The 18,286-nt window shown below is 34.4% G+C and overlaps 1 protein-coding gene across 1 annotated transcript; it reads left to right on the forward strand.

Annotated features, from left to right (window-relative positions):
- The first annotated feature begins 6,335 nt into the window (after positions 1-6,335).
- Positions 6,336-11,582, forward strand: LOC115987372 (uncharacterized protein At5g41620-like). Its single transcript, XM_031110892.1, has 3 exons — positions 6,336-6,998; positions 7,859-7,984; positions 9,847-11,582. Exons 1-3 carry the CDS (start codon positions 6,627-6,629, stop codon positions 11,392-11,394), a joined length of 2,046 nt encoding a protein of 681 aa, XP_030966752.1. The 5' UTR covers positions 6,336-6,626; the 3' UTR covers positions 11,395-11,582.
- Positions 11,583-18,286: the final 6,704 nt, after the last annotated feature.

Below are 18,286 nucleotides of genomic sequence, written 5' to 3' on the forward strand. Positions count from 1 at the left end.
AAATCGAAACACCCCTAAAATATAATGGGTAAAATCCAAATTTTGAAACATCAGGGTGTAAAATCCAATCACCTTCAAACTTTATGGGGTAAAATTCAAATTCCAAAACTTCACAGTGTAAAATCCAATCACCTTCAAACTTTAGGAGTGTAATTTACAATTTATCCCCTATATTGATTATAAAAATGCTATGGAACATTAAATATATATATATATATATAAATGATTATAAACTAACAAAATTTGTTAACACACCTTAAATTGAATATGTTCCGTAATATAGAGCTCTTGATCTTTTTTAATTAATTTTTTTAAATTGATAAGTGCAACTCTTGAATCTTGATAAAGTAAAATCTACAAATTAAGAATTTAACACATTAAAAAAGTTTTATATCCCTAAATTTATTGTTTAATGAGTGTCTATTATAGTAACCTGTTGCAATACTTGTCGATAAAACCAAAAACCCCTTAATCCCACACTATCATTTGATTTGAGAAATTTGTTAAAATCCATAATTCATAACCATAACTCATAGATTCCCAATTTAAATAAATAAACACAAACAATAAAATAAAAATAAAAAATCAAACATATCAAATTCTATACCCATTTAACAAAATCTGCTTCATATTGAATATTTAATATTATTTAACAAATAGACGATCTCTTCTATAATATCCAACAAAAATAACTTAGAATAACCCAACTTAAAATTTGGAATGATGAATCCTATTAGTGGATAGCAATAACCACAAAGGCACAAAGATTATTCCTTTTGATTGCCTATAATAGAGGTTAAATGACTATAGTAGATTTTTGTATATAGAGCTAAATCAAATGACTGGATTAATAAGAAATTTTCACCAAAAAGAGAAAGAGAGAGCAAAATAAAAATTAAAGAAAAAAAATTATATAGACAATTCAAAGAAAGCTTTTAAGAACCTGAGACCAAAAACTTGATCTCCACAAAATAACATAGCTTTCACCTAATATGACGGTAACATAGTTGGGTTTACGGTTTAGTTGTTTACATATTGATTATCTGTAAGACATGGAGCATGTATTGTTGTGTGTGCTTGTTAGACATTGAGCATGCTCTGTTATGTATTCTATAATTGATTAGTAATGTGAGTCAAACTCGAATTCAAGCTAATGAGACCTACAAAAATGAACATGGTACAATTTCCAAATTAGGAACAAAAAAATCAGGTATTATGTCAACCAATTTTAGTGCATGAAACATAGAGTCTCATTAAATAAGTCCACACCAAAATAATAAAGAAATTTTTTTTAGAGGGGTGATTAGCAAAGAGAGACAAATAAAACAAAGCTTCAAAAAAAACAAAATAGCCAAGCACTGAATTAAAAAGTGAAATCAAGGTGACCTAATTTTTGCTCTAATTGGGTTAGACAGAGGTCAAGAAAAGTTACGTGAGTGTGGGGGCTTTTAGAGACAAAGAAGACCAATGGTGTAAGTTGTAGGAAGCAATTGTTGAAGCAATTTGAAAGTCGGTGACTCTTCTATATAAAAGCGCAAAAAACCCTCTTAACTCTGATAATACTCCGCTTGAAATCCAACGTAATTTAATTCCAAGCAATGTCAACCCTTTGCAATTGCTCCAGCCCCTTATTTCTCACGTTCATGCTCTCAATGTGGTGCTTGTTGCTAGCTTTAAATTCAAGGATACTGAAAGCAACGTAATTTAATTCCAAGCAATGTCAACCCTTTGCAATTGCTCCAGCCCCTTATTTCTCACATTCATGCTCTCAATGTGATGCTTGTTGCTAGCTTTAAATTCAAGGATACTGAAAGCAACGTAATTTAATTCCAAGCAATGTCAACCCTTTGCAATTGCTCCAGCCCCTTATTTCTCACGTTCATGCTCTCAATGTGATGCCTGTTGCTAGCTTTAAATTCAAGGATATTGAAAGCAACGTAATTTAATTCCAAGCAATGTCAACCCTTTGCAATTGCTCCAGCCCCTTATTTCTCACGTTCATGCTCTCAATGTGGTGCTTGTTGCTAGCTTTAAATTCAAGGATACTAAAAGTGGACGTGTTAAAGATTTTGAGAGTGACTCTATAACAGTTTGGTTCTGCGTGTGGGGTTTTAGGGTTTCCAAAGACAAAATCTTGTAAAATTGTGAGGGTACACATCTTATATAAAACCTAAAATAAAAAGAATCTAAAATAAAAAGAAAAAAGAAAATAGTGGTGACGTGGAAAATTGTGGGAGTTCCAGAGGTTTCGGTTTTATATATATATAGATAAATATATAAATTAGTATATATTTATTTAAGAATAAATAATATTGTTATTTTTCTCTTTCCTTTTTTTTATATTTATTTGTGAGAACAAAGATTTATTTGAAATAATACCCATTAAAAATATCAACTAAAAATCTCTATCTTATGGCCCATTTAAAATGCCTTAAGTATAAATGTGTTTCGAGTAAATTCATCAACTTGCTAAACCTGCCTAACCTATCGATTCAAAATTGTTTATATTTTCAACTGACTTGTTTGTTTTTAAAGATTGATGGATTGGTAATGGATTGTAATATTTCTAACTTGCAAATAACAGTTTGATTAGGAATATTAGCCTCAACCTATGCAACCCGAGTCACCCTACTCTTGTATACACTCCTAGTCTAATAACATTTTTATTGACACTAATCACCAAACAAAAAGAGAGATTCAAATGTATCTTAATATTTTTGGAAAATGACTGAAAAAATCTGTCTATATTTATTGTTCATTTTTAAATCTTCATGGGCCAAAAGAAAAAGAGAGTAAAGTTATCAAAATCAAGCCAGATTGTGCCTGTTTGGTATAGATTTCAAGCATCCTTGTTCAAAATGATATGAAAACTGTAATTTACAATGCCCCTTCACATTTTAAAAAGTATTGTAAAAACACATATTTAAATTATTCATAATGTAGAAAATGTGTTTGATACTATATTTCAAATAACATATTTTAAAATGTGAAAAAACGTAATTATATGGGTGTGTTTGGATTAAACTTATTTTGCTGAAACTGAAAACCAAAAACTGAAAACACTGTAGCAAAATAATTTTTAAATGTGTGAATAGTGCTGTGGAACCCATTTTTAATGAAAAAATTGATAAAAAATAAAATTTGTGGGTCCGTGAATAGTGCATATGTGCACTGTTCACTGCAGAAAGTCAACATTTGCGGTTACTGTTCATTGAACAGTAGCCGCAATACTCCAAAACGCGTGAAAAAAAAAAAAAAAAAAAAAAAGGAACAAAACGCAGCTTGGAAACGTAGACTTGGAATCCAAACACACACTGAAAACTGAAAACACTGTAACAAAATAATTTTTAAATGTGTGAATAGTATCGTGGGACCTATTTTTAATATTTTTTAATATGTAAACAGTGTATGTACAGTGTATGAACAATACATACACTGTTCATAACAGTATATTTTGCCCCCCAAAGTCAACATATGCGGGCAAAAGAAAAAGAAAAAGAAAAAAAAAACGCAACACCAAAACGTGGACGCAGGAAAACGGGAAATCCAAACGCCCTCTATATTTTGTTTTTGATATGTGTATACGTGATTATTTGGAGAGGGGCGAAAGTCCCTCATTTTACAGTTGCACAGACCCTCTCTCTTTTCTTTTCTCCCCTGCTCCTGTTTACTGAATTTTTTTTCTAAATAACAATAAATATTAAAAAATTTAGTTAATTGTCATGTTTGAAAACAATGTTGAAAACTAGCATCTCGAGTGTCTAAAACTCGAGTTCCAAGATAAAAATCGAGTTTTTAAGTCTCGATTTGTAAGTGGATTAGTTTAAAGTGGAAAAAAAATTAAGTTGAAAATTGAGTTTTAAAGAATCGATCTCTATAAATTGAATAAAAACGCCGCTATAGGTCTATAAAACGTCACTATAGGGCTTAAAAACGCCACTATAGGACTCCATAAATCTGTACTGAAGAAAAAAAATTTCCAGGAAAACGTCGCTATAGGGCTTTAAAACGTCACTGAAAGGCTTAAAAACGCCACTATAGGTGAAATTTTTTTCACATGAAACTCGAGTCTTAAAACTCGAGATTTATGTGCTCTTTTTCTAATATGGATCTCGAGTTTCTAAAACTCGAGATGCTACTTTCGTTGCCTAACTAACTATATACAATTCTTTTGCATTGTTGTTTTGCACATTACCTCCCTGTTTACTTTTTCTGTGCCCTCAAAACCCACTGCTCGACCTTCTCTCGGTGGTTCTCATCTCTATCAAAGCATTCCAAGGTGAAGCAAGTCGCCTTTGTCGCCGTCAACAACCACCGCAAAACCCACGTATCAAAGACTCTGGCTTGAACTCCGAAAATCCACAGATCTGACTGCAAATCCTGGTTTGAACAAATCTTTGAAATTGTACGTTAATGGGTTTTCAATGTCTCCATAATCTTCTTTTCCTTCTGCACATAACATTTTAATTGATAAATATTATTATAAGATGGGTTTTGTGAAACTTGTGAAGGTTTCTTTGAATCTGAAAAATACACTTGCCCGGATGGGTCTTTTACAATGGCCTTCATTAGCTCCAACAGTGCTGCCAAATCTGATTGTCTAGAGGCAACTACTACCCACAACAATATTATCAACAGATTACCTGCATTCTTTGATTACACAAAGACCCAGCTCCCAAAAACTTCAAAAGGAGAAAAACAAGGTATTGAAGGAAAATGAAATATTGGAATGATACATAATTAATACCAGCAACAATAATGAGTAAATAGAGGAGTAAATATGAGATAGAGTCCAATCTCATGACAAAGAGGGAGAGAGAGGAGTTTGAGGCGTTAGAGGGAATCCAGACCTGAATGGTAGGAGACAGAGAGAAAAGAACTCTTGCGCGCATAAGAGAGAGAGAGAGAGAGAGAGAGAAGTTCTAAGTGTGGTCTGATTGGGGTTTACGGTCTTTAACATATTTATAAAAATGTCATGAATAATTTTAATTGAAAAGTAAGACAGGTAAGAGTATCTACTGCAGTGGAGTTAAAAAGATAGCTATTTAGCACCATAAAAAAATTATTTTATCTATTTTACTTACTCACATGCTTTAGTAATAGATATATTTTAACTTTCAACACAATAAAATAATATATCTACTACAATAAAATAATATATTCACACAAACTTCTCAAATTTTCTTAAAGTTTCTTGGTAGCCAAACATAGCAACCCACACTCAACATAGCACAAACATCCACCACCACCACCACCAGTCCACAGCAAAAAAAAAAAAAAAAAAAAAAAAAAACCCAAATCCTCAATCTTTTTCTTCAATCCAAACCAAACAAAATCACCAACAGGAGACAAACCTAGCACAAATCAGAGACAAACCCACGCATCGATGCTGCCCACACTATCAACATCCTCGCCGATGCTTTGGTTTCCAATTACGCTACATTTCTCTCTTGACTTCAATCTCATCGCTCTACTCGTGGGTCTGAGGCAAACGACGGAGTGGGTCTGAGGCGGATGGTGGTGTGGGTCTAAGGCTGATTGGCAGCTTGGGACGTCTGGTGGGTCAATGATGTTGAGCTTCCGTGGCGATGACGTTGACGACGAGTCGAGCTGGCAGCGATAAATAGAGTGAGCTTGAGAGATCGTAGTTGAGAGAGTGAACTTGAGATAGATGAGCTTCAAATGAGATAAGAGTAAATGAGAGAGAAAGGCACGGTATGAAGAGAAAAAAAAAATTAAAAAAATAAGCAAGTTGCATTATTTTAATCCCCGGCTGGAATAAATTTTTTTTTTTTTTTTTTTTAAGCTCTCAACTACAGTGCACATCTATCTATAGATGTGTACCATAGCAATGAAGCTAAAAAAAAATAGTTATAACTCCACTGCTAGATGGTGGTTTTTTGTGTTTTGGTAGAGCTAAAATAGTTATATAGCTATTTAGCTCCATTGCTGCAAGTGCTTTAAAAAAAGTTTTTTAAATTTAGGATCTGTTTGGTAACGGTGTTTAAACAATAAAAAGTGTTGTTTAAACACCACAATACATATTTCTATATATTTTTTTACCTACAAGTATTTCTATTAAACTTAAACAGTGTTACTAAAATTTTTTACCAAACAAACACTTAGTGTTCAAACACCCTAAAATGATAAAGTCTTATAAAAAAAATCCCTTTTCATACGCATTAATTTTTTTAAAAAACATAATTTTCAATATTTAATCATTAAAAACGGTTATTTAGACTTTTCACCAGAGGGGTTGATATTCTTTTTCTTTTTGTTTCTTTGTTATTTTGTTTCCCGGCCGGCTGTAATAATAAGCGGGCCCAGGATGATAAGAGCATCCAATTCCAATCCAATTTATGTTTGATGTGGCTAGAGCTACATTGTTGTACGAGTCAAAATAAATTGCAAGAAGAGGAAGAAATAAAGAAGGGACAAAGAGCCAAAAGATGCGCACAGACAAAGAAGCAGTGAGGCAGAACAGTGTCTGAACTGAACTGTGGAGAGTGAAACACAGAGAGAGCAGAGAGAGAGAAAACCATTTCAGTCAAAAAAGAGCAAGCAACATGGGTGAAACAGTGAAGCGCACACACAAAGTTTGAATTTTGAAGAGAAAGAGAGTAAAGATGGAAAGGAAAGAAAAAGGTGGTGGGAAGAGTGAGAGAGAAGAGAAAAAAAAGCAAGGATTAATGGTGAAAAAGTTGAAACAAGGTATGTTGTTGGTGGGGAAAAGAGGAGGAGGGCCTTGTACTCCACCACCCACATGGAGACTTGAGCTTGATAACAACCTCACCTTTCCCAACAACGCCAACATATCCACATCAATCTCTGCTAGAAAGCTCTGTGCTAACCTCTGGGAGATTCAGCCCCACCACCACAACCCCGTTGCTAAAATGAGCAGGAATGGTGCTAGGATTCGCCGCCACAAACGCAGGGAAAACAAGGGGTTTCAGATTTCCAAACACTTGGTTGACCCTCCTAGTACCCCACCTAACCAGGTACCACTTTTACCTTTGTGGGCTCTGTAAGTTAACTTTTCATGTGTTCTTGTTGGTCTTTGTCTCTCTCTTGTTTTATTGATGTTTTGCCTGGGCAAGGCTAGGATTCCACTAGTTTGGTTGTTGAAGTGTTAAATTTAGCTATAATCTTCTTGGCTCCGTGAATTGATCACATATTTAAATTTAGCACAAGTTTTATTTTCAATTTTTGGTTCATTACCATATACTTTATAATTTCACATGTTCATTTGGGGAATTCAGTTCCAAGTTTTCAACTGAATGGTTTCTACTTTGGTTTCATGACTTTTGTTAGCATTTTCCCAAGCATGACTTTTCTTGGGCACGTCTTGATGGATCCGTTTCATTGAAATAGGAGGATTTTAATACATGGTTTCTAGTTGTTCAGACTTGTAACAATTCCTCATTTCCTCTACTTTTTTTTTTTTTTTTTGGTTGCCGGGTGGGGGGTGGTTGGGGAAGCATGCCTTTACTCAACCATGGTGGAGTGAGCATGCTTTTACTCAACCATGGGAGCCACCAACAATATTCGCAGTGACCACTTGTCCCGTTGAACCATCGGCTAATACCACTTGTTGGCATTTTTCAGGTTGTGAGAGCTTCATATAACATCTTAGGACACCACTTAACCTAAAATCTTAAGCTAATGAGTTTGAGCCCAATAATGTTATCTTAATTACTAACTCTTACAATTATTATATGCTTTAGGAATTTACTACTTAAACAACCATACGACTCAGACATGAATATTCCAACATATTTTTTTCCATGTTTTCTCTTCCTCTTTGTTAAAAGTATATTTTCAATCCAATTAGTAATTTTTGCCATATGTTTTATTGCAGCCAGAAAGGAAAAGTAGCTTGAGGAGGCATGTTGCAGCATCACTTATACAACACCCTCAATCTGTTGACAGGAATGATAGTGCTCTACAGCCCATATCTCCCTCAAGTTATAGTAGCTCATTCGAGGTAAGAATTACACTCACCCTTCCATCCCCCCCCCCCCCCCCCCCCCCCCCAACACAAACAAAAACGGTTCTCTGTTATTGGACTTTTCTTCATTTCTTTCTTTATAGCTCTCTCTCTCTCTCTCTCTCTCTCTCTAGCCTGTGAGTTTTTGTAATATTCTCAGATCAACAATTTGCTAAATTACAATATAGAATAAATGTATTTGATTCATAAACTGTGCCTGTATTCCTTTAGAGCACAAAATGGCTGGTTATCAGAAACTTTTTAAGTATGAGAGTGATTAATGATTATGTTGCAACTTATCTACTGTATATTACGAAGTTGGTATATCATATCTTGTCTTCCTCTCTCTCTCTCTCTCTCTCTCTCTCTATATATATATATATATATATAACTCATATGTTAGTGATATATCGAACATTTCACCTTTGGATTTTATGTGTGTCAATTTAGTCCTGCATTGTCAATGTGAACAACTAACAGCTTGGACATTATGTTTGTGACAAATAGAACATTCTATTAAAATTAAATGTTAATGGAGTTAATCACATTACATGTGTGATTTTATTGATTTTTCATGCATTTCAGCCCCCCTCCTCCCCTACTCTCTTAACATTAAAAACGAAAGAACATAACACTTACAGATTAACCAAATTTGCCCGATGTAGAGGCAATAAAAAAAGCTGCATATATATATATATATATATATAATCTCCAGAAAATAGCCGAGTCCAACCAATCTTACTTGATGTTGACTAAATCACTAAAGTAAAACATCCTCCCAAATGAACCACATACTACAAAAGAAAGAAAAACAAAAAACAAAGAAAAACAAAAAACAAAGATTATGAAAGAAAGGATGCCATTTTTGGTTATTAATTTTACAAAAACAATGCCAATGAAGAGGGACTAAATTGGCACACAAACAAAATGTCCAACGGTTTAATTGTTCAAATAAAAAATGCAAAACTAAATTGGCACTCATATGAAAATTAAAGGGTGGTTTTTTTTTTTTTTTTTTAAAAAAAAACCCTTATTTTTTTTTCCTCACATACAGTCGTTATTATAATATTGTTCAAAAGGGAGGCCTTTCTAAAAAATCCCCATTTTAAATTATACAATATCCTATCAGATTTAGAATTTTTACATTAAATTTCAGAATGTGCTTACTTGTGATTTCTCTTCTAATTACATCAACAGTTGTATTAATCCTTGCCTGTCATGCTTGTAAATTATGCCAAAGACCCTATTTTTATGACTTCTATAAAGGCAGATACTTGCTGATGAGCATCATGACTGGCATACAGTAGTTGGTTAATTAATCATGTAATGGTGACGAGATGTAATCATATTAGTTGATGATTTGTTAACTTCCTTTTGGAATTGCAGTTACTACGGGTGGAACTAGAATTTTGAGAATTGGGGGGCAGGGGGGATGCGGGCTGGGGGGCAAAATAATAGTAAATATAAAAATTGAACCAATTTAGAAGTGTCACACAAGAAATAAGAAGAATTTAGGAGGCCAACTTCATATCTTTTGAAAACTTTAAGTAAATTTAGGGGTAAAAATATAATATTAAGGAAGTTAGGGGGGGGGGGCAACCATATTTTTTTGAAACTAATATTTGGAGGTAAAAAACTAATATTTGAGAAGTTTGTGGGGGCCATGGCCCCCCCAAGCTTCAATGTGGTTCTGCCCCTGTGCTGCAAGAATGCCATATATCCTACTATACTTATCATAATAGATTCATTAAGTTCACTGCTCATATTCTCCTCTTTATATCCTTCTCAAAATAGTCCATCAACTATTTCACTCTATTTTATGTTGGTGTGCTGAATTTGGAGACCCTTTGCTTTCACAGGTGGTACCTTATAACCCTGTTGTCACTCCCACAAAGTCTTTGGACTTCAACGGTAGAATGGGTGAGTCAAGTTATAGCCTTAAAACATCCACAGAATTACTCAAGGTAATCAATCGGATTTGGAATCTTGAAGAACAGCATGCGTCCAATATATCATTGGTGAAAGCACTGAAAATGGAACTGTATCTTTCTCAAGCTAGAATTAAAGAATTGCTGGAAGAGAAGCATTTGGAAAGGCATGAAATGGATGACTTGATGATGCAAGTTACAGAGGATAAAATTGTTAGGAAGAATAAGGTGCAAGATCGAATCCAAGCTGCAGTTGAATCAATCAGGGATGAGCTAGAAGGTGAGAGGAAGTTAAGAAAACATTCAGAAAGCCTGCACCGGAAACTAGCTCAAGAACTTTCTGAACTGAATTCTTCTTTTTATAATGCTTTGAGAGAGCTTGAAAGAGAGAGAAAAGCACGAATTCTGTTGGAAAACTTGTGTGATGAGTTTGCAAAAGGAATAAGAGAATATGAACAAGAAGTACGGTCCCTGAAGCACAAAACTGTGAAGGGTAGTGTTGGTAGGGAAAACCCTGACAGGTTAATTCTCCATATTTCAGAAGCATGGCTTGATGAACGGATGCAAATGAAGCTAGCAGAAGCTCGAAATGATCTTGCAGAAAAGAAAACAATTGTGGAGAAGATAGGGTTTGACATAGAAACCTTTCTTCAAGCTAAAAGGTCTATTAAATCAAGGAAAAATGGGAACTTCTCCCTAGTGGAGCTAAAGAAAATTTGCTCACGTAAACCTTCATTGGAGTCCTTTCCTTTGAATGAGCCCGTTAGTGCAACTCAAAATGCAGCTGATGAAGGAGATTCCTCAACTGATGGTGATTCACATTGCTTTAAACCAAACAAGGAAACTGATGGAAAACAAAGCAAAGGTAGCTGTAAACGAAACAGTGATAATGCTGCAGAAAGCCATCAGAATAAAATAGTGAAATCAAATTCCATAAGAAAAAATTTTGGATTATGGGAAATTGAAGAAGTCTGTAACCCATCCAGTTTGCAAGGGCAGTTGAACGAACATATGGCAAAGGCCATGCCATGTAATGGAAACAACGAGTTTCCTGGGAGGCAACAGGGTGAAATGGGTGGAGAAAAGCAAGATGTAATAAACTATCCTGAGAAATTTGGAATGTGTGAAGCTACCGAAGGTCTACATGAAAGACATGGCAAACGGGTTGGGGCCTGTGGATTGAACACAGGACATATGCCTGATAACTTGATTAGAAGTCATTCTTTGCCATTGGAGGATGACAAGATTCATCCCCAGAGTAATTGCATGGAAGATTCTTGCATTCGATCCATGTTAACAGGTAATGCTAATCCAGTGCAACAGTGGATGTCAAAATTAACAACCCCAGATGTTGAAAATTCAGAATCTACTTTAAGATGGCCTCGGGGCTTGAAGGAAAATACATTGTTGGCAAAACTACTTGAAGCCAGGTTAGAGGCACAGCTTTCTCGGTCAAAAGCTTCCAAAATTTCCTTTTAAATTCAAGGGAACCATAGATTTTCCTGTAGAATGAAGCTTCTGAGTATTGGTAACGAAATGTCTCTGAAAAAAAGGTGGCAAAACTTTTTTTGTTTCTTTATCTTGTTATAATAGAGTAAATTTTGTACAAGAAAATTGAATTATTCTGTAATTCACATGGTTAGATCAACTGGGAACATTCAAGATAACTACTTCTTAGAGTGGACTTCACTTGTCTTTGCTGTTTGTAACATCTATAAATTCTCTAACAACGTCACTTAAGAAAGTAATAGAAAATATGATTTCAATGGTAAAGAATATGTGTAATTGATCCTGAATAGTTTGTTGAGAACTCATAATCAATTTCAAAATTTTGAGACTAAGGTCTGGCAGTTTTTGTTTGTTATTGTTTCTCAAGTGTGTGATCAACCCATCTTTGTTGCAACAATACGTGTATGTTGATAAGAATCAACAAGCATTAAAGGATCCATTGCATGTTTCAATTAGGCCTATTACTAAAGCATGATCCAAGAAGATCAAAGAAGCACTTAATGGGCTGATTCAAGAGATTTGGGCTAATTCTAACACAGAATATTCCAAGCTTGGCCCAAAGGAAGATGAAGGTGTAATAAATTTAATCCAAGCTATTAAGGGCTAATCTGGCTTAATTAGGCGTAATTTATGGTGTGGATTAATGGCTGATTGACTTTCTAACATCATACCAATTAATAGATATTTTTCCGATTCTGGAGTTGCTAATTTCAGACCAAATCCACCTTAATTTTAGACTTTTATTATTTAGAACATTTTTTAGCTATTTTCCTATTTTGGAGCTGCTATCTTCAAACCAAATTAACTTTAATTTAGGCTTTTATTATTTATTATGTTTTTTATATTTTCCTGTTTTCAGTCATATCTTATAAATAGCATGCACTCATTGTAATGGAGGATTATTGAATAAAAAAAAAAAAAAAGAGGTTTTGCTTCTTCTCTTGGTTCTCCAAGAACTGTGAACTTATCAGGAATTCTTCCTTGTGGCATTCAAATTTTATACCTTCGATTCATAATTCAATTATAAATCATTGGGTCGAGATCTGTTACTTATATATTTGGTTTGCGTTTCATTTATAGACGTTGGGTTGGGGTTTCTATCAAAATTTGAATTTTAGCTTTCTTTGGCAAGTATTCTAATATTATTTGTTGGGTCTCAAAGCATATCGATTGAGGTTCGCATCATTTGGTATCAAAGCATAGGTTCTAAAATTAGTTTTACTATCTTGTTATCTTTTGTTTCCTACATCATCCTATCTTGTTCCTTTTGTATTCTTTATTCTTTATTCTTATTTTGTGACGTGCACCAAGTCAAAATTATGCACCAAATTCAGGAAAAAAAAATTGTTTGTAGTTTTAGTTCTCTCAAACCAAAATATTGTTTTCTTTTTGTCCTCTTCCTTTGATTCATTGTTTCTGTAATATTTTCTTACTGTCGATATTGGTTCAAATACTACAAGTTGAATTTCTTGATCAAGTTTATTAATTAAATGAAGAATTGAAAAAGGGAAGCTATGAGTGGAAAAAGACAAGAGAGTGTGAGTCTAATATCAGGAAAAAGCCAATTTAAGAATGAAACATGAGTGTGAGTGACATAATTTGAGTGCAAACACGTGAGGGAGTGTTGTGAGGAATTATTTCTAACATTTCTCTATAGTTTCAAAAAGTATGTCTTCCAGAGGCAAAGCATCAAATAGAAAAGGAGGGGAGGAGTTGTCCTTCATGTTGCAAGCTATGCAACAACAATTTGAATGCATGAACATGGTGTTTAATGAGATTCGGAATCGGATGGATAGGCAAGACGCTATTATTGCTACTTTGCATGAGGAGCGTCCCCAAAGAGTCCCTAATGCTAGAAGGCAAGCAAGGCGTGCACGCGTGGATAATTCTGATGATGACCACAAGGATGAGTTGAAAGATGAAGAGGATCAAGTTTCATTGAACAATGAGAGCAGGTTTGTGCCAAGGGGAGAAAGGCATGGTAGAGGTTTCCAAAGAGAACTGAGATGGCAAGATGGGATTGACAGAACCTAGGAAACATCAAAATGAAGATACCATCATTCCAAGGGAAAAATAATCCTAAAGCATACCAATGGGAGATGAAGGTGGAGTTGATCTTTGAGTGTCACAACTACTCCAAGGAGAAAAAGGTAAAACTCACTATCATTGAGTTTACTGAATATGCTATTATATGGGGGGATTAACTTGTGATGAACAGAAGAAGAAACCATGAGAGGCTTATTGAGACATGGGAGGAAATGAAGGCCACCATGAAGAGGCGGTTTATCCTTAGTCACTACTATAGGGATTTGTATCAGAAATTATAGAGTCTTACTCAAGGCTATGGGAGCGTGGATGACTATCATAAGGAGATGGAGATTGTTATGATTCAGGCTAATGTAGAAGAGGATAGAGAAGCTACCATGGCTAGGTTTTTGAATGGGCTGAATTAGGACATTGCCAACGTGGTGGAGTTGGAGGACATGGTGCATATGGCAATAAAGGTAGAACGACAACTTAAAAGGAAAGGAACTTGGTCATTTCAAAATTTGGGCTCTTTTGCTTCATGGAGGTCGAATGGGAGTAAAGACGAAGGGGTTGTTTTTAAGTCCAAAACCAAACCACCAAAAAGGAGAGACAAAGTTCCCAATGTTAATAGAGATAAAAACGAATCCCAAACTTGTAATTGTGATATTAAGTTTTACGTTGTTTGGGAGTACGTCATAAAGCTTCACAATGCCTAAATAAGAGGATCATGATCACACATGTTAATGGAGAGGTGGAAATCGAAAGGGAGGGTGATGATGACCTGATGCCATCACCTAAGGATGCTTGTGACGATGATGTGGAGTATCTAGTGGAGGGTGAGGCACTTGTGGTTAGGCGTGCTTTAAGTGCCAAAGTCAAAGAGGATGACATCGAATAGCAAAAGAGAGAACATTTTTCATACTAGATGCCACATCAGAACATTTTTCATACTAGATGGGAGGAGTTTTACTAATTGTTGGAAAAATACATGTTTGCATCGCATACAAAACATACACAGCAAAAAATTAACAGATCTACTTCATTCGCAATTGATAACATATACTATGTAAATGTCAGAATATAAGAATAAGAGAGTGTACCTTGATGTGGTGAAATTCAAAACAAAAGATTAGAAGTACTTGAGAATACTTTTAATCTTCACTCCAATTCCACTTATGCCAGAGAAGTGTGGTCTCTCAATCAATTTCTATGAATATGTTCAAGAGAGAATTAGAGAGTGTCCAACACTCACATACAAACCATTTCATTCTCTTACAAAATTCTGTATGTTTCTCTCCTTATAACTGATTATCAAATTGGGCTAGCCTCTTGGGCCATTCCAACTGGGTTGAGTATGCAGCTTGGAGTGGGACCAAAAGGGAACAAATAAGACACTAGCTCCAATGGGCCTTGGGCTTTTCTATCAACTCTTGACAAAAATTTTAGTCTTGAATTTCGTTCCTACCCGACCCAAGCTAGAAAATTCCCAAAAAAATAGCAAAAAATTTCAAAAAATTAAAAAACATCATTCTAGCATTATTTCTATCCAAATCGGGTTGAGATAGGCCGAGAAAGAGAAAAAAAATTCCGTCCCGAATTCCGTTCCAACCTGACCTAGGCTAGAAAATTCAAAAAATAAAAAAACAACATTCTGGCAATATTTCTATCCAAACCGGGTTGAGATAGGCCGAGAAAGAGGAAAAAAAAAATTCGTTGCTACCTGATCCGGGCTAGAAAATTCCAAAAAAAAAATAGCAGAAAAAATCAAAAAATTAAAAAACATCATTCTGGAAATATTTTTATCCAAACTGAGCTGAGATAGGCCAAAAAAAAAAAATCGTTCCGAATTCCGTTCCTACCTAACCCGGGCTAGAAAATTCCAAAAAAAAAATCAAAAAATTAAAAAAACATCATTATGTCATTATTTCTATCCAAACCGGGTTGAGATAGGTCGAGAAAGAGAGAAAAAAAAATTTCGTTCCGAATTCCATTCCTTCCTGACCCGAGCTAGAAAATTCCAAAAAAATATCAAAAAATTAAAAAAACAGCATTCCAGCAATATTTCTATCTAAACTGGGTTGAGATAGCCCTTGAAAGAGAGATAAAAAATTTCGTTCCGAATTCCGTTCCTACCAGACCCGGGAAAGAGAATTCCAAAAAAAAAGCAAAAAAATTAAAAAAACATCATTCGGGCATTATTTCTATCCAAACTGGGCTGAGATAGGCCGAGAAAGAGAGAAAAAAAATTTCGTTCCGAATTCCGTTCCTACTCGACCCGGGCAAGAAAATTACAAAAAACAATTCAAAAAATTCAAAAACATCATTCTGGCATTATTTCTATCCAAACCTGGTTGAGATAGGTCGAGAAAGAGAAAAAAAAAAAAAAAATCTTTGTTCCGAATTCCGTTCCTAACCAACCCAAGCTAGAAAATTCCAAAAAAAAAAAAAAGCAATAAAATTCAAAAAATTAAAAAACATCATTCCGACATTATTTCTATCCAAACCGGGTTGAGATAGACCGAGAAAGAAAGAAACAAATTTTCGTCCCGAATTCTGTTCCTACCCGACTTGGGCTAGAAAATTCCAAAAGAATAGCAAAAAAATTCAAAAAATTAGAAACATCATTACGGCAAAATTTCTATCCAAACCGGGCTGAGATAGGCCAAGAAAGAGGGGAAAAAAATTTCGTTCCGAATTCCGTTCCTACTCGACCAGGGCTAGAAACTTCCAAACAAAAATAGCAAAAAAAATAGTAAAAAATTCAAAAAATTAAAAACATCATTATGACAATATTTCTCTCCAAACCGGGTTGAAATAGGCCGAGAAAGAGGAAAAAAAAAATTTCGTTCCGAATTTTGTTCCTTCTCGACCTGGGCTAGAAAATTCCAAAAAAAATATGAAAAATGTGAAAAAATTAAAAAAAAAAAAAAAAAAATCATTCCGGCAATATTTCTATCCAAACTGGGCTGAGATAACCCGAGAAAGAGGGATAAAAATTTTCGTTCCGAATTCCGTACCTACCCGACCCGGGATAGAGAATTCCGAAAAAAATAGCAAAAAAAATTAAAAAACATAAAAAAAAAAACATCAAAACATCATTCGGGCATTATTTCTATTCAAACCGGGCTGAGATAGGCCGAGAAAGAGAAAAAAAAAAAAAAAAAAAAAACAAAACAAAAAAACAAAAAAAAAAAAAAACAAAAAACAAAACTTACGTTCCGAATTCCGTTCCTACCCGACCTGGGCGGAAATTCCCAAAAAAATAGCAAAAAAATTCAAAATATTAAAAGAAAAAAAATCATTCTGGCATTATTTCTATCCAAACCGGGTTGAGATAGGCCAAGAAAGAAAGAAAAATTTTCGTTCCGAATTCCGTTCCTACCCGACCCAAGCTAGAAAATTCCAAAAAAAATATGAAAAAAATTCAAAAAATTAAAAAACATCATTCTGGCATTATTTCTATCCAAACTAGGTTGAGATAGGCTGTGAAAGAGAGAAAAAATTTCATCCCGAATTCCGTTCCTACCTGACCCGAGCTAGAAAATTCCCAAAAAACTACGAATAAAATTCAAAAAATTAAAAAAAATCATTCCGGCATTATTTCTATCCAAACCAGGTTGAGATAGGCCGAGAAAGAGAGATAAAAATTTTCGTCTTGAATTCCGTTCCTACCCGACCCAGGCTATAAAATTCCAAAAACAATAGCAAAAAAATTCAAAAAATTAAAAAATTTCGTTCAGGCATTATTTCTATCCTAACCGGGTTGAGATAGGCTGAGAAAAAGAGAAAAAAAATTTCGTCCCGAATTCCATTCCTACTTGACCCAGGCTAGAAAATTCTCAAAAAAATAGCAAAAAAATTATTTTAAAAAAAAAAAAAAACATCATTCTGGCAATATTTCTATCCAAACCGGGTTGAGATAGGCCAAGAAAGAGAAAAAAAATTTCGTCCTGAATTCCGTTCCAAACCGACTCGGGCTAGAAAATTCCAAAAAAAAAAAAAATAGCATAAAAATTCAAAAAATAAAAAACATCATTCCGGCAATATTTCTACCCAAACCAGACTAGGATAAGCCGAGAAAGGAAAAAAAAATTTTTTTCCGAATTTCATTCCTACCCGACGCGGGCTAGAAAATTCCCAAAAAAATAGTAAAAAAATTCAAAAAAACATCATTCTGGCAATATTTCTACCCAAACCGAACTGAGATAGGCCGAGAAATAGGAAAAAAAAAATTCGTCCCAAATTTTGTTCCAACACGACCCAGGCTAGAAAATTCCAAAAAAAATAGCATAAAAATTCAAAAAATTAAAAAACATCATTCCGGCAATATTTCTATCCAAACCGAGCTCAGATAGGTCAAGAAAGAGGAAAAACAATTTTCGCTCCAAATTCCGTTCCTACCCAACTAGGGCTAGAAAATTCCAAAAAAAATAGCAAAAAAATAAAAAACATCATTCCGGCATTATTTCTATCCAAACCGGGCTAAGATAAGTCCAGAAAAAGAAAAAAAAAATTTCGTTTAGAATTCCATTCCTACCCGACCCGGACTAGAAAATTCCTAAAAAAAAAAGCAAAATAAATTCAAAAAATTAAAAAACATCATTCCAGCATTATTTCTGTCCAAACCAAGTTGAGATAGGTTAAGAAAGAGACAAAAAAATTTTCGTTCCAGATTCCGTTCGTTCCCGACCTGAGCTAGAAAATTCCAAAAAAAAGGAAAAAATACCAAAAATTAAAAAACATCATTCTAGCAATATTTCTATCCAAACTGGGCTTAAGATAGTCTGAGAAAGAGAGATAAAAATTTTCGTTCCGAATTCCGTTCCTTCTAGAC

Source organism: Quercus lobata, chromosome 4, assembly GCF_001633185.2.
Source record: "Quercus lobata isolate SW786 chromosome 4, ValleyOak3.0 Primary Assembly, whole genome shotgun sequence".
Taxonomy (NCBI): domain Eukaryota; kingdom Viridiplantae; phylum Streptophyta; class Magnoliopsida; order Fagales; family Fagaceae; genus Quercus; species Quercus lobata.